At 27.4% G+C, this 23,624-nt stretch overlaps 1 protein-coding gene across 1 annotated transcript in view; it reads left to right on the top strand.

The window, feature by feature from the left end:
* The window catches only part of LOC119604965, a 131,570-nt gene that overhangs the window by 19,700 nt on the left and 88,246 nt on the right, over positions 1–23,624 (top strand). Inside the window, exon 6 of the mRNA XM_037957895.1 lies at positions 18,836–19,254. Within this exon, the coding sequence (XP_037813823.1) occupies positions 18,836–19,254 (419 nt within the window). The remainder of the gene's footprint in view (positions 1–18,835; positions 19,255–23,624) is intronic.

Below are 23,624 nucleotides of genomic sequence, written 5' to 3'. Positions count from 1 at the left end.
AGGATTTCAATATATCAAATTGCCAGAAATTATTTCTGTATGTGTAACACAACCATCCATACATTCATTGAACCCAACAATCCATCCATCCATCCATCTTTCGTTATGACTGTTTTTTTTTCTATATGCAGAGACTTCTAGTTGTCTATGCAGCTGGTTTAATAGAAATCGTAACGTATTTTGACATTTATTACACGACTCAACTTTCTAGTTGTTAAGGGGAAAGTCAAAGCCAATCATCATAGCAAATGGATGTTTAAATATCTTTCCCTTCTTACACTGCTAAACCCCTATTTGTATGCTCTGTATATCGTAGCTAAATCCATAAAATGTTTAAACAAAAAAAAAGGCAACAAAAACAATTTATTTTCATTTAGTTTAATTCAACACGTATTTATTTAAAAACGATTTTAAAGTGAATACATTATAAACGAAATGAAAATTGTTTATCTTGTTTTTCAGTTTTAGATTATTTTTTATTTTTCACTCCGTGTGTCTATCTATGAAAATGTTAAAAAGGAAGTTCTTTTATATTAAAAAGGCAATAAGAAAAATAACAACAACAACAACAACAACATAATAAAACATACATACATGAATAAATAATAATATTTGATTTTATAAAAAGATTTAAAGAAAATTAAATTTGCTGTTTTATATTTTTGTTACAAAAATAGCAATAAAAAATAGCTTTCGCTATGGCTGTCATATGAGCTAGACGTGACTTTTGTTGGAAAATAAAAAAAAAATAAATAAATTGTATAAACTCTATATCAATAATATATCGATAATCTCTTTTAAAATTGGGAATGTTGGAATAGACGTTTTAGAAGTAAAAAAATAAATAAAATTGAAAATAAAATCATAAAAATTTGATAAGCTTCAAGATAAGAATATATATTTAATGATTAATAGTCTCAAGCAGTTGATAATAATGCTATAAAAAATGAGTTTTAATGTTTTATGAACTTTCAAAGTACCAAATTTTTATTTTATATAAAATTTTCCTAAAAATATAACATTAACAAAAAGTCTTCTACATTACATTTTTTATAAAAACTCTCATAAAAAGCCTTTTAGAAATTATCACTTTTTAGAAAAAGCTTTCTTACTTTTTACAATTTTCTATTTTCAAGTTTTCTCCAAATTAAACAAAAAAATTTTCATAAAAATATTCTTAAAAAGCTTTTTCCAGAAATGATTTTTCTCAAGAGCTTTTAACAGAAAATATTTCTTTAAAACGTTCGGTTTTTTTCTCTTTTTGTCTCTTAAATTTATATCTCAAAAAGCTTTCCCTAAAGTTTTTCTAAAAAGCTTCTTTTAGAATCAAGATTATTAAAGAGATTTCTTTTTTATTTAAAATTTTTTCCAAAAAAGCTTTTTAATAAAAAAAATTGTATTAATAGCTTTTTCTATAGCTTAAAAAGCTTTCAAAATCTCTTTAATAAAAAGTATAGACATTTAAATTTTTTTTTTTAAATACTTATAAAATCGTTATCTAAACAAGATTCCAAATAAAAATTTAGGGAAAGCTTATTTTAATATTTTTTACATTAATAAGTTTTTGTAAAAAAGGTACTTTTTGTTGAAAAGTTTTCTCCAAAAAAGCTTTTTTTTTAATTCCTATAAAATCTGCATCTAAAAAGGTTTTCAATCAAAAGGCTTCCTCTATTTCCAAAACTCTTTCAGTACAAATGTTGTTGAAAAAGCTTTCTTAAGTACATCAAATATTAAGTTTCAAAATGAATAAAAGCTTTTAAAAAATAAGTTTTTTTTTTGGATAAACTTTTTCTGGAAAAAGTCATATAATTTTTATCATTATTATTTTAAATTTTTATCAACAATAAAATTGGAAAATTATTTTAAACTTTTTTTTATTCAGAAAATAAGTTTGTTCCCTTGCTTAAAAATTACACAACAGTCACTCTACTGCTGCAGCACATTCAAAAAAGAAGTCTTCTCGCAACCATCACAAAACAAAAAGAAATTATATTTGGAAATAGTTTATTGTTTAAATAAGTTTAATATTTTAATAAAACAAAAAAGACACAGGAACGCAAAAGTTTTTGTTTGAAATTTTTGAGGGAAGTTTATAGTTTTCGGCAGCCAAGGACTGGCATGAGACTCTTAAGTAGAAAAACGAGTAAAACTATAATAAATAATATACCATCATATTTGTATGGATACACTATATATGTATGTGTCTACAAATATAAAATACAAGAGTGTATATGTGAAAATTTTCAAGCATCTGTGTGTGTTAAAAGAAAAACGTCCTTGACTAAGTTTTGCTTTTTCGTTTGAAAATTTTACTTCTGTTCTAGTTGGCCATGCAAGCTGGCAAAAGACGGAAGCTTAAAGTTCTAAGAGTGAAAGAGATGGCAAGCAAACCGTAAATAAATAAAAAATATATTGTTTAAAAAAATGGACGGAACAAAATATGTATAAAACTATAGTAAACTTTTTAAAAAGCTTTTAAAACCACATTAAATTTGTTTTTCAGTTTTGTTGTTTTATTTTTTCATTTTTTTTTTCACAAAATAAATGAAAATACCATAAATTTTTTGTTATTGCTAACGTTGTGTAGTTATTTGATAGAAACAAAAAACATACATATTTAGTTGAGGTTGACAGGCAACTATTTTAACAAGATTTTTCAAGTTTAAAGTTTTTCTAAATGATTGTTTAGTAAATTATTTAAATAAATTATAGTTACTAACTAGTAATGTCATTTAGAATTTGAAATTAAGGTTTGCATTTCAAAATATAAGAGACTAAAAATATTACTAAGGACAAGAAAACATTAACGATTAATTGAAACTTGCACGAAACAAAATATAAAGGACACTATATGTATGTCTGTCTATGTCTATGCACCATTTTAATTAAAATTAAAACTTGAATTTGTTAAGTTTTTGCCATAATGAAGTTTGACACTTAAACTTAACAAAATTTTCTTAAATGAAGTTGAAGTTGCTCTGTTGCTGGGGTGTATGTGTAACGAAAAGTTTTAATGTAATAGCAAATTGTATAATTAACAGAAAACGGACCATGCAGAGGATGTAGTCAAAAGGTTAATGATGTTACATTAAAGAAAGTAGCAAATGAATATTTAATCTGTTTGGATATTAAACTGTAATTTTTAATGTTTTAAACTAGTTTTTAACTGTCGCTTAACCTTAAAACCAACAATAAAAATGTTTACTCTTTGAGAATTTCCAATGTTTGAAGGGAATTTTAAGATCTTTATGTGTGTAAGCTATAAGTTATGTAATAGAATTTTATTTAAATGGTCATACTTAAAGTATGCTGTAAAATTAAAAAATAATAATATAGACTATAGACTGGACTATAGACTAGACTATAGACTAGACTATAGACTAGACTATAGACTAGACTATAGACTAGACTATAGACTAGACTATAGACTCGACTATAGACTAGACTATAGACTCGACTATAGACTAGACTATAGACTAGACTATAGACTAGACTATAAACTAGACTATAGACTAGACTATAGACTAGACTATAGACTAGACTATAGACTAGACTATAGACTAGACTATAGACTAGACTATAGACTAGACTATAGACTAGACTATAGACTAGACTATAGACTAGACTATAGACTAGACTATAGGCTAGACTATAGACTAGACTATAGACTAGACTATAGGCTAGACTATAGACTAGACTATAGACTAGACTATAGACTAGACTATGACTAGACTATAGACTAGACTATAGACTAGACTATAGACTAGACTATAGACTAGACTATAGACTAGACTATAGACTAGACTATAGACTAGACTATAGACTAGACTATAGACTAGACTATAGACTAGACTATAGACTAGACTATAGACTAGACTATAGACTAGACTATAGACTAGACTATAGACTAGACTAGACTATAGACTAGACTATAGACTAGACTATAGACTAGACTATAGACTAGACTATAGACTAGACTATAGACTAGACTATAGACTAGACTATAGACTAGACTATAGACTAGACTATAGACTAGACTATAGACTAGACTATAGACTAGACTATAGACTAGACTATAGACTAGACTATAGACTAGACTATAGACTAGACTATAGACTAGACTATAGACTAGACTATAGACTAGACTATAGACTAGACTATAGACTAGACTATAGACTAGACTATAGACTAGACTATAGACTAGACTATAGACTAGACTATAGACTAGACTATAGACTAGACTATAGACTAGACTATAGACTAGACTATAGACTAGACTATAGACTAGACTATAGACTAGACTATAGACTAGACTATAGACTAGACTATAGACTAGACTATAGACTAGACTATAGACTAGACTATAGACTAGACTATAGACTAGACTATAGACTAGACTATAGACTAGACTATAGACTAGACTATAGACTAGACTATAGACTAGACTATAGACTAGACTATAGACTAGACTATAGACTAGACTATAGACTAGACTATAGACTAGACTATAGACTAGACTATAGACTAGACTATAGACTAGACTATAGACTAGACTATAGACTAGACTATAGACTAGACTATAGACTAGACTATAGACTAGACTATAGACTAGACTATAGACTAGACTATAGACTAGACTATAGACTAGACTATAGACTAGACTATAGACTAGACTATAGACTAGACTAGACTATAGACTAGACTATAGACTAGACTATAGACTAGACTATAGACTAGACTATAGACTAGACTATAGACTAGACTATAGACTAGACTATAGACTAGACTATAGACTAGACTATAGACTAGACTATAGACTAGACTATAGACTAGACTATAGACTAGACTATAGACTAGACTATAGACTAGACTATAGACTAGACTATAGACTAGACTATAGACTAGACTATAGACTAGACTATAGACTAGACTATAGACTAGACTATAGACTAGACTATAGACTAGACTATAGACTAGACTATAGACTAGACTATAGAATAGACTATAGACTAGACTATAGACTAGACTATAGACTAGACTATAGACTAGACTATAGACTAGACTATAGACTAGACTATAGACTAGACTATAGACTAGACTATAGACTAGACTATAGACTAGACTATAGACTAGACTATAGACTAGACTATAGACTAGACTATAGACTAGACTATAGACTAGACTATAGACTAGACTATAGACTAGACTATAGACTAGACTATAGACTAGACTATAGACTAGACCATAGACTAGACTAAAGACTATACCATATACTAGTATATACGGTATAATTAGTTAAACACTTAGAATTCCTTTTATAAACTCTTAACTAATGTGTTTACAATGACCTTTAAATTTAAAATTCTTTAAAAATAATTATTTATTTAAACAGTTAAATTTGCTCACAATTTAAAATCCCCCTCAATAAAACATTAAAAACAAACATGGAGGGTTGATTAAGCACCAAAAGCCAACAGACCAGCTGACAAACTGAAAAAACCAAACACACACATGAAAATGTAATAAAAATCCAAATACACATGTAGGGGAGGAAAGAGATTATTTTATGTATTCGATTAGTAGTCCGAGATAATAAAATGCAATAAAATATGGATTTAAATAAACTCCCCTTAACAAACTTGCTGGTAAACAGCAAGCTTCTTAATATATGTTCTTCCAGTCACTCCTACTTTATTAGCGAACACTAAAAGACTTTCGAACAACGGCAACAGCAGAGGGACACCTATTAAGTATCAATGAATTGAAATGACCGGAAAATACTCGTTGAATATTTATGACAGTGGCAAAATGCAATAAAAGTAACCACCAAATTGCTTTAGCAAATGTTTTGACATGAAATTGTTAAATATGAGCCTATAAATCTAATATCAAGTAACATTTCATACAACCAAAGACATTCCTTTAGATGTTTTTAAACTAACAAAAATTTCTCCCCAAAGATTGTCACTAAAGATTGGTTGCCATGTTTTTACTGCACATGTTGGACTTATTTCCTCTATGTCTTGAGGGGCTTAATGCCAAAATTGAGGAGTGGAAATTGCCGTACATACACACACACATTGCTATATAATAAAATCTTAAAATGGACCATAAATTGTTGTAGAAAACAATTTTTAAGCATTCATCCATCTTCGGCAGCTTAAGTTCTTCTCTACTGCCAAAAGAAAGCAAAAAAAAAATATAGAAGATTTCTTTTTATAGATTCTTTGTGTGCAATTTTGTTAACATCAATGTTTTTGTGTGGCCTACTGGCGGGTATTAGAAACTCATAAATGTTTTAAGTCTTATTAAAATTGGTTGTGTGGCCTTAAGGGTGACCCTTAAGATTAAATAATCAAATAGTTGTAGCAAATATTGAAATTTTTAGAAACATTTTTAATGAAGAGCATACATGGTAAAACGATTTTACCAAGAAGCTTTAAGTAAAAGCTTTAAGTTAAAATCATTTAATAAAAACCTTTTGACGACAAATTTTTCGTAAACAACAATTAATAATTTTTTTAATCTCTTAGATAAAAGCATTTAGTAAAGCTTGTTTAAAAGGCTTTTTATAAAAAGCATTTGGTAACAAGTTTTTGATAAAAAGCTTATACAATAAGCTTTTGATAAAAAGCTTAAACAAGAAGCTTTTGATAAAAAGCTTATACAAGAAGCTTTTGATAAAAAGCTTATACAAAAAGCTTTTGATGAAAAGCTTATACAAAAAGCTTTTTGATAAAAAGCTTATATAAAAAGCTTATATAAAAAGCTTTTAATAAAAAAAGGTATACAAAAAGCTTTAAATAAAAAGCTTATACAAAAAGCTTTTGATAAAAATGTATACAAAAAGCTTTTGATAAAACGCTTATATATTTGATAACAAGTTTTTGATAAAAAGCTTAAACAAGAAGCTTTTGATAAAAAGCTTTTGATGAAAAGCTTATACAAAAAGCTTTTTGATAAAAAGCTTATATAAAAAGCTTATACAAAAAGCTTTAAATAAAAAGCTTATACAAAAAGCTTTTGATAAAAAGCTTATACAAAATACATAAAAAATATAAAAATGTTATACAAAAAGATACAAAGTTTTTGAAAAAATGATTTTGAAAAATCCAATAATAAAAAAGATAAATAATTTTGTCGATTTCTATCTTCCAAAAGAAACCCTAAAACCAATTTTTGGTGTAAACACAAAATATTTGATTATTTTTTCTCATTTTCTTACTTTTATTGTTGTTATAAATAAAATATCAAAAAAAAAGAAAAGAGAAAAGCTTTATTCAGCTGTTGTACTCACTGCTGTTCTCTTGATTAGTGTTTGTCCTCATTTCAGAGTTTGTTTACTATTTAGCATATTTTGTATGTATTTTAGTGGATTAAGGCCAAAAACCACAAGTTTATACTGCAAATTCGTAAACAATGGACCAATTGTTTACTTGAATTGGTATTTGTTTGTGTTTACGGTTATAAGTGCAAGTAAAAGGGGATAGGAAATTGTTGTGAGTTTGTTTGGGAAATTACATTTAAAAAAAAATTCTATTATAAATCTATATGTATATAGAACGATTTATGTTTAGGGCCATTAAAGCTGGTGTAAATCTGCGAATAAAGAGCAATAAAAAATTTAATTGATTTAATTGATTTAATAACAGCAATATTTTGTTTATTTAGAAACATTCAGAGCAGATATAATGTGACCAGCAGAAAGAGGAAATATAATAAAATGGCAGGAAATTAAAATGTTTAAACAGCTTAATTGTTTTTAAGAATATAAACAAATAAATTAAGGTGTTTAATTAAAGCATTAAAATGAGATTTTTTAGAAAAATGTATTGGGTTGGAATTTGTAGGGGGAAATATTTTAATCAGGATGAGTGAAAGTTATCAAAATGGTTTGTACTTACCGAATGTTCATTAGAGAATGTTCGAAAAGGATAAATCTGTAAAGAAAAATTGAAACATTTGATAAATTATCATAAACAACGGGTAACTCTAGTGTTAAATACTTTTTTATTGCTTCCTAATTAATAACTAATTATCACTTTTAATTATTTTTTTATTTAAATCTATGTATTTAAATAAATCCTCAAAGAAAAATATAATGAATGCTCTTTAAAAAAAAATATGAATAAATGTAAATTTACCGGAACTAAATAATCAAAGCTTAAACATCAAAACACATCATTTGCCACAATAGTGAACAATAATAAAAAAAAAACATTAACTCGTTAATTTTACTGTTTATTGAAAGTTGATAAATAAACGATAAATCTAGGAAAACAAAAGAAAAATTATCTGCGATACAAAAAAAAAATCATAAAACGGAAAAACAACTGATGGAAACACACAAACTAAACACAAATACACAAACAATTTGAAATAACCCAGCGAAATTTTGAAGCATTTTTAAAGGAAATCAAAAATAATTAAATATTATAAAATACTCTTACAAAACATTTTAAATGAATGAATGAACATTTTTGTATTTCATAATTGTTTTAACAAATTTTGCTGGGTTATGTGATAAATTTTCAAAAAAAACTATACTACACACAACGATATAAATATGAAATAATAAATTATACACAGACACGAAAACATAAAAATCAAAAGACCACTGAAAAATTACAATAGAGCTTAAAATAAAAGCAAACAAAGCTTTTCTTAAAAAAACGTATTTAGCAAGGGGCTTTTAATGATTTACAACAAAAAGACTTAATTTAAAAGCCTTCAGAAGAAAGTTTATGATACAAACTTTTTAATTTAATTTGTTTTTAATTTGAAATAAAAAGCTTTCAATTAAAAGCTTTAAATAACAAGCTTTTAATTCAAAACTTTTAATAAAAGACTTTTGTTAATAACTTCAAATAAAATGCTTTTTAAAAGAAAGAAGCTTTTCGTCAAAAGCATTAAAAAACATTTTTAGTTAATAGCTTCAAATAAAGCTTAAAACTTTAAATGAAAATATGTAATTAGTAAGAAGCTAGAAATAAAAGGCATTAAAACAAAGCTTTCAGTTTAAAGTTTTAAATAAGTTTTTAGTCAAAACATTAGGAAAAGCTTTTAGTCAAGAGCTATTGTTTCGCTTTAAGGGGAAACTTACAAAAAACATTTAGTTGAAAGCTTTAAATCAATTTTTAAAAATCTGTTAATATGAAGCTTTATATAAAAGCGTTTAAATTGCACTTTTATTTAATAAATCCAACCAAAAAGCTTTAAAGCTTTCAGTTTAAAACTTTAAATAAAAAGGCTTAATATATAAAATTTTAGTTAATCGCTTTAAATAATAAACTTTTCACTAAAAGCTTTTTATTTAAACTTTCTAGCTTCTTACTAAATACATATCTTCATTTAAAGCTTTAAGCTTTATTTGAAGCTTTTAACTAAAAATGTTTTTTAAAGCTTTTGACGAAAAGCTTCTTTCTTTTAAAAAGCATTTTATTAACACACTTAACTTTTAATACAAATCTCAATTTGAAAATACAGAAATTTTACAGGTCTGCTAAATTTATACACATAACTGTTCCTAGTTTCCAAACGAGTAAGAGAATGTATAATTTATTGCAGTAAATCAAATAAATAGGCCAAAAAATATTATTTTATAAATAAAAAACAACACATTGAACTCTAGCTATACAAACTGACTCACTGCCCGAACGACTAAACTAATGACTGACAAACAGACAGACAGATATAAAAATAACAAAACTAACAAATAAATAAATAGATAAATATCTCTGTGGACAGTCATCAATTTAATAAATTTTGATAAACAATTTCAATTTTTTTTACAACAAACTCTACACTGGGCCACATTATGGAGCAAGGGAAAAGAGAAAATAATCAGATTTACAACATTAAATCAAGCAATCTACTTACATACATATAAATATATAGGATAAAGGATTTTTGTGTAAAAAACGCTTATTATACATTTACCATTTATCTGTAAATAAGTGTGTGTTTATGTGTATGTTACAACATCCTATATGTTGTTTCATTTTAAATGCTTCAGTGGTTTCATTTCAATTTATTTTACATTTTTTATTTTAATTCATTTTATTAGTAAAAATTTGTTGAAAATCAAATGTTGTAGGGTTTTTGCTATTGTTGTTGTTTTTGAACAACAATTAATTTAACAAATCAATCAATTGCAATGCCATCATGCCAGTAATAATTTAGACAATACACTTTTTCACACACAAAACCACCAAAATTTTCAACGAGAAAAGTGTTTTTTTTTTTCTTGCTTGATTTTGAAATTCTAACCAATTACCAAATGATGGACATGCCTACAACACTTTTGAGAACAGGGTGAACTAATAAGATGTGTAATTTAAAAAGTAATGTTAAAAGAAATATCATTAATTTCAAAAACTTTGCTAAATTACACTTATTATGAGAGTTTTTTTTAATTTTTTTAAATCTGCTATTTTGTGCTGTTTGCTTTACATATAACATTTACAGTACTTTGTCAACGTTTGCCAACACACATGTACAAACTTTGCCATTTCAATATATTTAATTCATGTTAATTTAATAATGACTAGAACCAAATAAAAAAGTTTTGAACTGGCTTAATCTGACCGCAAGTTTTTATATTCTGTACTTAACCCTCCCTCACTTTCCCTCTCTTCTTTGTAACAATGATGTAAAAGCCATAATAAATTTTAAATGGAATATTGACAAAAATTCAAAGAATTTTAAATTGTTTTAAATTTTAATTATTCATTGAAATAAATAAGAAACAAACAAACTAACAAATTGAAAATAAACTAGTCAGTTAGTTAGTTAGTTAGTTAGTTAGTTAGTTAGTTAGTTAGTTATAGTTAGTTAGTTAGTTAGTTAGTTAGTTAGTTAGTTAGTTAGTAGTTAGTTAGTTAGTTAGTAGTTAGTTAGTTAGTTAGTTAGTTAGTTAGTTAGTTAGTTAGTTAGTTAGTTAGTTAGTTAGTTAGTTAGTTAGTAGTTAGTTAGTTAGTTAGTTAGTTAGTTAGTTAGTTAGTTAGTTAGTTAGTTAGTTAGTTAGTTAGTTAGTTAGTTAGTTTAGTTAGTAGTTAGTTAGTTAGTTAGTTAGTTAGTTAGTTAGTTAGTTAGTTAGTTAGGTTAGTTAGTTAGTTAGTTAGTTAGTAGTTAGTAGTTAGTTAGTTAGTTAGTTAGTTAGTTAGTTAGTTAGTTAGTTAGTTAGTTAGTAGTTAGTTAGTTAGTTTAGTTAGTTAGTTAGTCGTTAGTTAGTTAGTTAGTAGTTAGTTAGTTAGTTAGTTAGTTAGTTAGTTAGTTAGTTAGTTAGTATAGTTAGTTAGTTAGTTAGTTAGTTAGTTAGTTAGTTAGTTAGTAGTTAGTAGTTAGTTAGTTAGTTAGTTAGTTAGTTAGTTAGTTAGTTAGTTAGTAGTTAGTTAGTTAGTAGTTCGTTAGTTAGTTAGTTAGTTAGTTAGTTAGTTAGTAGTTAGTTAGTTAGTTAGTTAGTTAGTTAGTTAGTTAGTTAGTTAGTAGTTAGTTAGTTAGTTAGTTAGTTAGTTAGTTAAGTTAGTTAGTAGTAGTGCAGTTAGATTAGTTAGTTAGTTAGTAGTTAGTTCGTTAGTTTAGTTAGTTAGTAGTTTAGTTAGTTAGTTAGTTAGTTAGTTAGTTAGTTAGTTAGTTAGTTAGTTAGTTAGTTAGTTAGTGTAGTTAGTAGGTAGTTAGTAGTTAGTTAGTTAGTTAGTTAGTAGTTAGTTAGTTAGTAGTTAGTTAGTTAGTTAGTTAGTTAGTTAGTAGTTAGTTAGTTAGTTAGTTAGTTGTTAGTTAGTTAGTTAGTTAGTTAGTTAGTTGTAGTTAGTTAGTAGTTAGTTAGTTAGTTAGTTAGTTAGTTAGTTATTAGTTAGTTAGTTAGTTAGTAGTTAGTTAGTTAGTTAGTTAGTTAGTTAGTAGTTAGTTCAGTTAGTAGTTAGTTAGTTAGTTAGTTAGTTAGTTAGTTAGTTAGTTAGTTAGTTAGTTAGTTAGTTAGTAGTAGTTAGTTAGTTAGTTAGTTAGTTAGTTAGTTAGTAGTAGTTAGTTAGTTAGTTAGTTAGTAGTTAGTTAGTTAGTTAGTTAGTTAGTTAGTTAGTTAGTTAGTAGTTAGTTAGTTAGTTAGTTAGTAGTAGTTAGTTAGTTAGTAGTTAGTTAGTTAGTTAGTTAGTTAGTTAGTTAGTTAGTTAGTTAGTTAGTTAGTTAGTTAGTTAGTTAGTTAGTTAGTTAGTTAGTTAGTTAGTTAGTTAGTTAGTTAGTTAGTTAGTTAGTTAGTTAGTTAGTTAGTTAGTTAGTTAGTAGTAGTTAGTTAGTTAGTTAGTTAGTTAGTTAGTTAGTTAGTTAGTTAGTTAGTTAGTTAGTTAGTTAGTTAGTTAGTTAGTTAGTTAGTTAGTTAGTTAGTTAGTTAGTTAGTTAGTTAGTTAGTAGTTAGTTAGTTAGTTAGTTAGTAGTTAGTAGTTAGTTAGTTAGTTAGTAGTTAGTAGTTAGTTAGTTAGTTAGTTAGTAGTAGTAGTTAGTTAGTTAGTTAGTTAGTTAGTAGTTAGTTAGTAGTTAGTTAGTTAGTAGTTAGTTAGTTAGTTAGTTAGTTAGTTAGTAGTTAGTTAGTTAGTTAGTTAGTAGTTAGTTAGTTAGTTAGTTAGTTAGTTAGTTAGTTAGTTAGTTATTAGTTAGTTAGTTAGTTAGTGTTAGTTAGTTAGTTAGTTAGTTAGTTAGTTAGTTAGTTAGTTAGTTAGTTAGTTTAGTTAGTTAGTTAGTTAGTCGTAGTTAGTTAGTTAGTTAGTAGTAGTTAGTTAGTTAGTTAGTAGTAGTGTTAGTTAGTTAGTAGTTAGTTAGTTAGTTAGTTAGTTAGTAGTTAGTTAGTTAGTTAGTTAGTAGTTAGTAGTTAGTTAGTTAGTTAGTTAGTTAGTTAGTTAGTAGTTAGTTAGTTAGTAGTTAGTTAGTTAGTTAGTTAGTAGTTAGTTAGTTAGTTATTAGTAGTTAGTTAGTTAGTTAGTTAGTAGTTAGTTAGTTAGTTAGTTAGTTAGTAGTTAGTTAGTGTTAGTTAGGTAGTTAGTTTAGTTAGTTAGTTAGTTAGTTAGTTAGTTAGTTAGTTAGTTAGTTAGTAGTTAGGTAGTTAGTTAGTTAGTTAGTTAGTTAGTTAGTTAGTTAGTAGTTAGTTAGTTAGTTAGTTAGTTAGTTAGTAGTTAGTAGTTAGTTAGTTAGTTAGTTAGTTAGTTAGTTAGTAGTAGTTAGTTAGGTTAGTTATTTATGTACATATATAAAATATATGTATACCCTGATTAACACATTCAATAGTTTTGACAAAATCATTAGATAATATTTATTTTCCTGCATACCTCAATCATTTGACATTGATACTTTTTCTAAATGTTTTTAAAACAGCATAATACATTTATTATGCTCCTTAAAACTTACAGTGAAATATCGACTAAAAAATAGTCAAGCATGCTCTTTGTTTTTCTCTGTAACATTGAACTAGTTTTCCTAAAAAAAGCTACTAACAAAAAAACGATGTCCTCATTTCACACAAACGTTTAGGAGGCAAACAAAAAAGTATGCAGAATTGCCATTCTTAACACATGTGAAACACACAGTTAAAAGCACTTAACTTAAATTATTGTATTCAGCAAATAGCGAAACAAATGGTGGCTCATAAATACGCGCGAAAATTATGGCAGGAAAATAAGATTTGAGCAAAAAAGATAGGGAAGAAATGTACTAAAGTACTTTGGTACTTTTTTAAAATAAAGTAAATATTTTTTAAAAACATTTATGAACAAGTTGTTTGAAATTTTTGATACAACTTTTCTAGTATTAAATTTTTTGGTACTAAAGTACTTAAAAAAATAGGAAATTTTAACATTTATATAGAAATTTAAGATTAATGATCAAAATATGCATATTTAACTATAATTTTTTTTTAATTAAACCTTTCCATATTTGGTACCGAAAAAGTACTTTAAATAAAAATTGTTCCAACAATTTACTATTAAGTGCCGTTTTTCCGTATTTTTCATTTTTAATATCCTTGTATTTGTTACATAGTTACTCCTCTCCTGCATGCAATTACAAATCACCAAACACACATTTATTTTATAGATGTTAGCATGTGTGTCTTTATGAGAATATGTGTGTTAACAAATGAGCATGTATTAGTAAGACTTATAACAAGGAAAAAATATATACATATATAAATATGACTTCTATACTCATTTATTTTCTATTTTTTGCTTTCTCGTGTCCCCCGACAAAATGTTAGAGACTCAAAAAGTAGATATAAAAGAAGTATCAGAGAGAAATATATAAGAAACTTAAATAAAATTGTTCATATATTCATACTGTTGTCATATTTCATGATTATAATAATTTGTATTTTTATTACCATTTGGAGTATATTACTTGTACTTATAAACATACTTGCATTTAGCTTTTTCACTTTTTTTCTCATACTTTACTAAAGCCAAAATTACACCACATGATGCTTAAATAAAAAAACTTACATACATACAAACTACTGCTACTCATACTTTAAAAACAATTTTAGCTAATACTACTACTACTATGAAAACAAACTTAATATTACTAATACTAACAGCAACCAAAAATTCCAGCATCCTTTAGCTGTAAAAAAGTAATGTTTGCTTTTTTCTCTCTATAGCGTTTAGTACTTGTACCTATAATGAAAATATGTAAAAAAAGCACAAAATTGTGATAAAGTTTTCGTGTTGTCATTATAAATGTCACACTAACAGGTTATTAGTACAAGTATGTATCGGTTATAAAATGCTTGTTGTTTATTTTGGCAACAAAAAAATTGCTAAAGACACATTATGCTTGCTTTACTGTAAATACAACTTGTAAAATCATAAAAAAATATTGTTCCTGTGGAAGAATTTTTAACAGACATTTTTCCATTTTGAGTAATCTATAAGTAATATTGTGCATGCTTATACCGACAAGTGGCAAGGGCAGCTTAGAGGGCTTTTGGTATGTGGAAATAGGCATACGATTATGAACGCAACTATAGGCGGAAATGGTGTAACACTTAGAAAAAATACTTCTAATGTTATGCTTATGTTGTCGAGTTATATTCAAAATTTTTTTCACAATCGAACTGAGAAATTATCCAAAAAACCTTGACCACAGGGTTTTGAAAATTTCCCTGCTATGTGCTCCACACATTTTCCGGCTATGTGCTCCACACATTTGAGCAGATTTTATAAATCAAATTTTTTTAAAGTATGTGTGGCTTTCGGTAGATTAGGTTAGTGCTCTAGTCCGGTAAACAGGAGGTCGTGGGTTCAACTCCAAGCTAACAGGCATTTGTGTAGTTCAAACCAACTAACTAACTAACTAACTAACTAACTAACTAACTACTAACTAACTAACTAACTACTAACTAACTAACTAACTAACTACTAACTAACTAACTAACTACTAACTAACTACTAACTAACTAACTAACTAACTAACTAACTAACTAACTAACTAACTAACTAACTAACTAACTAACTAACTAACTAACTAACTAACTAACTAACTAACTAACTAACTAACTAACTAACTAACTAACTACTAACTAACTAACTAACTAACTAACTAACTAACTACTACTAACTAACTAACTACTAACTAACTAACTAACTAACTACTACTAACTAACTAACTAACTAACTAACTAACTAACTAACTAACTAACTAACTAACTAACTAACTAACTAACTAACTAACTAACTAACTAACTAACTAACTAACTAACTAACTAACTACTAACTACTAACTAACTACTAACTAACTAACTAACTAACTAACTAACTAACTAACTAACTACTAACTAACTACTAACTAACTAACTAACTAACTACTAACTACTAACTAACAACTAACTAACTAACTAACTAACTAACTAACTAACTAACTAACTAACTAACTAACTACTAACTAACTACTAACTAACTAACTAACTAACTAACGAACTAACTACTAACTAACTAACTAACTAACTAACTAACTACTAACTAACTACTAACTACTAACTACTAACTAACTAACTAACTAACTAACTACTAACTAACTAACTAACTAACTAACTAACACTAACTAACTAACTAACTAACTAACTAACTAACTAACTAACTAACTACTAACTAACTAACTAACTAACTAACTACTAACTAACTACTAACTAACTAACTAACTACTAACTAACTAACTAACTAACTAACTAACTAACTACACTAACTAACTAACTAACTTAACTAACTAACTAACTAACTAACTAACTAACTATAACTAACTAACTAACTAACTAACTAACTAACTAACTAACTAACTAACTAACTAACTAACTAACTATAACTAACTAACTAACTAACTACACTAACTAACTACTACCTAACTAACTAACTAACTACTAACTAACTAACTAACTAACTAACTAATACTAACGAACTAACTAACTACTAACTAACTAACTAACTAACTAACTAACTAACTAACTACTAACTAACTACTAACTAACTAACTAACTAACTACTAACTAACTAACTACTAACTAACTAACTAACTAACTAACTAACTAACTAACTAACTAACTAACTAACTAACTAACTACTAACTAACTAACTAACTAACTACTAACTAACTAACTAACTAACTAACTAACTAACTAACTAACTAACTAACTAACTAACTAACTAACTAACTAACTACTAACTAACTAACTAACTAACTAACTAACTAACCTAACTAACTAACTAACTAACTAACTAACTACTAACTAACTAACTAACTAACTAACTAACTACTACTAACTAACTAACTAACTAACTAACTAACTAACTAACTAACTAACTAACTAACTAACTAACTAACTAACTACTAACTAACTAACTAACTAACTAACTAACTAACTAACTAACTAACTAACTAACTAACTAACTAACACTAACTAACTAACTAACTAACTAACTAAAATTTTTTCAAAATCGAACTGAGAAATTATCCAAAAACCTTGACCACAGGATTTTGAAAATTTCCCTGCTATGTGCTCCACACATTTTGCGGCTATGTGCTCCACACATTTGAGCAGATTTTATAAATCAAATTTTTTTAAAGTATGTGTGGCTTTCGGTAGATTAGGTTAGTGCTCTAGTCCGGTAAACAGGAAGTCGTGGGTTCAACTCCAACCTAACAGGCATTTGTGTAGTTCAAACCAACTAACTAACTAACTAACTAACTAACTAACTAACTAACTAACTAACTAACTAACTAACTAACTAACTAACTAACTAACTAACTAACTAACTAACTAACTAACTAACTAACTAACTAACTAACTAACTAACTAACTAACTAACTAACTAACTAACTAACTAACTAACTAACTAACTAACTAACTAACTAACTAACTAACTAACTAACTAACTAACTAACTAACTAACTAACTAACTAACTAACTAACTAACTGGAATTCTGGAACACTTTATATGTCCTTTCATCGAAATTTTATTCAAATATCTCGAAAGTAATGTTATTCCAGTTACTACATCCCTCAGGAACGCTAAGTGGAAATTTCCAATGAATTAGGTCCAGGAAACTGTTTTTGTAAACATTGGTTTCCATGAAAATTCTCCTAGAAAATCCCGGCAGAGCGTGAATCTCTAATATTTTCTAAAAGCAACAAATTTTATTTAATAATTTTTTTTTTCTAAAAAAAAAACTTTTTTCTTAAAAAATCCAAAACAAAATAAATTAACCACAATATTTTCTCTAAGTCCAATTAAGTCCTTCCTGCACACACACACACACATGTGATATAGTAGCTTGTATTAATGCATGTATTAGTGATTTTGTGTGTGTTTTAAGAGAATAACTTGGTGTATTGGTGTTGTTTTGCTGGTTATTGAAACAATTGCGTAAATTTTGTTTTAAGCTGAAATTATAGCTGTATATATGTATGTACACATACTAAGTGAATGTAAGAGTATGAGAAAGGGTGTATATAACAATTTTGCCAAGTATTGAAAGCAACAGAAAAAACCCCCTCTAACAAACCAATTGAGCTGACTAAAGTAAGAAATGACTTAAGTCATCATAAAGTATGGTATTATGTGGTCTTTTGAAGGTTATACAACAAGAACTGCATATATACACAAATGCTCGTACATACATAAATAAATATCTTAAACATACATATCGTTTATTTACCACAAGACTGGTATAACCCTATAAGTACAATTTCCAAAAAAAAGCTTTAAATGAAATTATAGGAAATAGCTAAAACTTTATAAAAGAGTTTAAAACCTTGTCTAATTTGTTCAGAACTCAGTTCAAGAAAATGAAATCCTGAGTTGTGCCAGTCTAGCAGTAAATGAGCGATATGTATAATGTAAACAAGCGTCAGTGTAAGCACATAAACCTTCTAAATGTAAAAGTAGCTTAATTTGGCAATTCATGTTAATTTCTTGTTGCGTATTTATGAAGCACTCCTTTGCTCTTTCGCATATGTTGGTAATTAAAGTCAAATGATGGTAAATCACTGAAATAATATTCTTCCTCGCATTCGGTCTAAGACTTACATACATAACTGCATAAAAGGTAATAAAATTGCTAAATAGTCTTATATAAATACCAACATCACACATACATATGTACATATTTATTACTTAGTTTATATTTAAGAGTATAAATACATATATTTATGTATATTAATGTTGCCTACATTTGGGAGTCTTAAATACTAATATTTGCAGACAGACTTTTAGGTAGATGCAGAGTTTATTAATCATTTTAAATGACTTTTAATGTTAAGCAATTTTTCTTAATTATTATTTTTATTTTCTTTCACTTGTAGATTGTTAATGAATATACCGATTGGGATCGGGCCTCCCAGCATCCCATTAATACACGTGATACTGCCGTGGCCGCTTTATCAGATGCTCAATTTGTGGCTCCACTTATAAGAACAGCTGATATCTTTGCTGCCAATTCCCCGCCACCCATGTCGGGCGGTGGTTCAGGTGGTGGTACTGCTTCGGCTTCTACTCAATATCCAGGACAATCTGGTCGTTGTTATTTCTATGTCTTCGATTATCAAACCAAAGATGGTGATTATCCTCAGCGTATGGGTACCGTGCATGGTGAGGATTTACCCTATATTTTCGGTGCTCCTCTGGTAGATGGTTTTAGCCATTTTCCTCAGAATTACACCAAATCAGAAATAGCCTTGTCGGAAGCGGTCATTACATATTGGACAAATTTTGCCAGAACGGGGTAAGTGCTTGTGTTGTAAACATTACAACAAATTTTAACACCTTTTTCTACTCTGTTAAAAAATTACACTTTGCTCAAAAATTCTTCACGGTTTGTTGAATTTCAAGTAAGAACAACAAGTTTGTTGTGTTCTTGTTTTTAGTCTTCATTGTTTATTACACAATTTCAACTAGATTCTAGATACTTTTCTGGTATTTAAGTATATAGGACTGCAGTTCTATTTCAAGCCTATTTAAACATTAGAAACAATAAGACAAAAAAAACATTACAAATTGTCTTTTTGTTTTACAAACGTAACAAAGCAAAAACGGCAAAACAAAGAAAAAAACATGTGGCAATTTTTACATTTATCTCAACAGCAACAACTTTAAGTGGGAAATAACACACATCAACAACATCGTCAAGTAGTTTAAGTGTTTTCCATTTTTCCATTTAGTATCTGTTTTGTTTATGTTTTTTTGTTATTTCACTTTTACAATATAAATTCAAACAAAATGTTATCATCATCATCACTAACATCAACATCATCATTGTTCTCATCATATTATTACGTATAATTTGCCAACAAACATGTGAGGAAATTTAGCTGCAACATATAAAAAAACACCAACAAGAACTCAATAGATGTTGTAAATGACAATGGCAACAAGAGCAGCAACTAACTAGTTTTTTTCATACATAATTCCCCCTTTTTTGCTGTTGTTGTGCAACATTTAAACATTCGTATTCAAATGTACATTTAATTTGTCACTTTTATTATTGTCTCTTTTGTTGTTGTATTCAACAAGAGGCAAAAAATTATGCCATTGAAAATGCTAACAGGGAGAAAAATGAATTTGCAATTAAAAAGCATAAAATTTACATAAATACATATGTATAGATACATACATATGTATGTATATAAAAATGTGGTATGAAAAATGCTTTAAAAACTTTTTATATTAAAACAAAATCAGATTTTTCTACACAGAAAGCTTTTTTACAAAGAATTTTTTCTCATTATAAACAAGTAAGAAATTATAGTCGGGCGAGGCCGACCATATAATACCCTACACCTTTGACAAAAATATAATGTGATTTAGTTGCCATAATAAGCATTTAAGTTGAATTGTACCTTGCCTTAGATATACATACTTAAGCCGTTTATTGTTGAATAAAATTGTGGACATTTAAGTGAAATTTTGATGGGGGCTTTTCATAGGGGCTAGGGTCATATGAGAACCTATTATTATGGAATTCGTGGGGGTCATCAAGTCTTGTATACAACTTGGTTATTGCAGCTTTTTGTCGAGATATGAGTATATTAAACATAATTATGAACTTAAAAGCCCTATTCGGCGGATTCAGTTGTATGGGGGCTAGGTGAAATAATGGACCGATGGTAACCATTTTCAATAGGCTTCGTCTACGGTACCATAAAAGATCATGTGCCAAATTTCATTGAATTATCTCCAAAATTGCTACCTGTAGTTTGATTACAAGTTTTAAAAGCCCTATTCGGGGTTTCAGTTGTATGGGGGCTAGGTGAAATAATGGACCGATGGTAACCATTTTCAATAGGCTTCGTCTACGATACCATAAAAGATCATATGCCAAATTTCATTGAATTATCTCCAAAATTGCGACCTGTAGTTTGATTACAAATTTTAAAAGCCCTATTCGGGGGTTCAGTTGTATGGGGGATAGGTGAAATAATGGACCGATGGTAACCATTTTCAATAGGCTTCGTCTACGATACCATAAAAGATCATGTACCAAATTTCATTGAATTATCTCCAAAATTGCGACCTGTAGTTTGATTACAAATTTTAAAAGCCCTATTCGGGGGTTCAGTTGTATGGGGGATAGGTGAAATAATGGACCGATGGTAACCATTTTCAATAGGCTTCGTCTACGATACCATAAAAGATCATGTACCAAATTTCATTGAATTATCTTCAAAATTGCGACCTGTAGTTTGATTACAAGGTTTACATGGACGGACGGACGGACGGACGGACAGACGGAAGAACAGACAGACGGACATAGCTAAATCGACTCAGAAAATGATTCTGAGCCGATTGGTATACTTTAAGGTGGGTATAGGACCAATATTATTGTGCGTTACAAACATCAGCACAAACCCAATATACCCTCCCCACTAAAGTGGTGTAGGGTATAAAAAGTTTATACAAAAAAGTTCATTACAATAAAAGTTCAATTCGTATAAAAAACTTATCTCATAGAAAAATGTTCATAAAAATACGCCAACGATCCATTTTAAAATAAATAAATTTTATCAAAAAAGCTTCAAAGAAATTATTCTCAAAACAAATGATACTTTATATGAAAGCTTTTTTCAATGAAAGCTTTATCAGGCAAAAAGCTAATAACAAAACCTTTAAGACCAAACACTTCCAAGAATTAAACTTTTCAAGAAAGTTTCTCACACTAAGAGCTTTTATTATAAATAAATATAATAAGAGAACACTCAGTTTTTCCTCAAGAATTAAAAATGTTCTATAAAAAGGCTTTTCCGTATATGTTTCACATACAAAAATTTAAGAAAATAACAGCTTTTACCAAAATCCAAAGTTAAAAAAAAAACAACAAATATGTTTAAAAATTTGTTTAATAATAAAACTTTTACCTTTAAACTTTTGGTTTTTCCATAAAAATTAAAAATATTTTACTAAAAAGCTTTTATGGTGTAACTTTCTCTACCAAATTAAAAGCTCCAACCATAAAGCTTTAATAATTTTTTTTGAAATAGAAGAGCTTTAAACACTTAAATAAAGCTTCCCTTAAATATTTATTTTATGGAGTATAAAGCTTTTATGAAAAGTAAAGCGTTTTTTCAATAACTTAGTAATAAAGCTTACCAAAAACAAAGCTTTTTCTTTTTCATAACATTTTTTGGCATAGAAAAGCTTAAATAAAGTTTTCCTTACATATTAATTTTATGGAACATAAAGCTTTTGTGAAAAGTGAAGCTTTTTTTAAAAGCTTATTAAAAAGCTTCTCTTAAAATTTTTACAAAATTTCTCTAAATAGTTTTTTTTAGTTTTCTTTTTTATAAAATATTACATTGAAAATTAGAATTAATTCAAAATATTTATGCAACCATTTAACAAATAATAAATAATTATTGCATAAAAAACTTTATAATTTACTGGAAAATTTTCTCTTTAATTGCCAGTGGGATATTATATGGTTGTTTTTACAAAGAAATTGCAGTTTTCTTACTTATTAACAGGGCAACCGAAATATGGAGTTAAAATAAAAACATATTTTAATTGTTTATTCCTTTCGTATAACTCACACCAACAAAATATAAAAAAAGTCAAAACCAAAAGACCAAAGAATATCTCCATCACATCAGATTTTCCAGATCTAGTGTCCTAAATTTTGAAAAAATACGTTTTTGTTCATAGTAAAAAATAATACCTTTCCTATATCACATTTTCGTTTACCCTGTATATTAGCATCACATTAATTTCCTATGAATGCTAAAATTATAATTAATAAGCAATTTTCCTTTGCTTTTCTATTCCTCTATTTTGTCAAGTATTATTCTCAAAGTATGTAAAAACAATAATTATATGTATGTACTTGGAAACTAAATTAAAGTGTGGATTCTTGTTACTGAGAAAATACATATATTGAAGGTTTTTTTTTGGAAAACTTTGCAATATAGATGAAATTTAAGAAAAATTGGTATTAAGAGAAAAATAGATATAAATGTTTTTTAATATATTTGGTACAAGAGATGCCACACCCACTTTTGTTAGACTTTTTTGTCTTAAATATTCATATGTGGGTAGAAAAATAACTCACACAAAATTTTGTCTGAAATGCGATTTTTCAAATTGGGGAAGCTGCCACGCCCACTCTTTGCTTGATCGCTTATTTTTCACTTCCTTTAATAGATTCTTTAATTTTATTAGCGCAAAAAGTCCTTTATCTATCTATCTGCCTTGTTTAAATCAAGGCAGATAGATATCAAAACCAATCTGTCTATCCAAAATTCTCGCTTATTTTGAATGTTACTCCCTCCTTAACAATATTACTATTGATTTACCAAATCTCAATAATAAACTTTCGCAACTTATAAAATTCAAAAAATTTGGCTGCAAACCAACAAAACAATATGACACTGCTAAAATCTTAAATTCCCTTAACACATATCACCAATAAAGTGTTAGTAAAGGGGAGAAGAAGGGGGCGAAATTTGGCTTTGTAATAAAGAGAATAAAGAAACAAAAGCATAAAAGAAATAAAGAAAAAAATAAACTCTTTTAACCAAAAAAAACACTTAAAGTTGATTGTTTTCTAGAATCAAAGAGATTTGAGAATGTGTTAAGAATGTTAAAGTACAATTGTAAGACATT

This window comes from Lucilia sericata, unplaced genomic scaffold, assembly GCF_015586225.1.
Source record: "Lucilia sericata isolate MDLA Ls3-8-SP2 unplaced genomic scaffold, ASM1558622v1 Contig000447F_arrow, whole genome shotgun sequence".
NCBI lineage: Eukaryota > Metazoa > Arthropoda > Insecta > Diptera > Calliphoridae > Lucilia > Lucilia sericata.
Note: the sequence above shows the minus strand (reverse complement) of the source record. Positions and strands in the feature narration are given on the sequence as shown.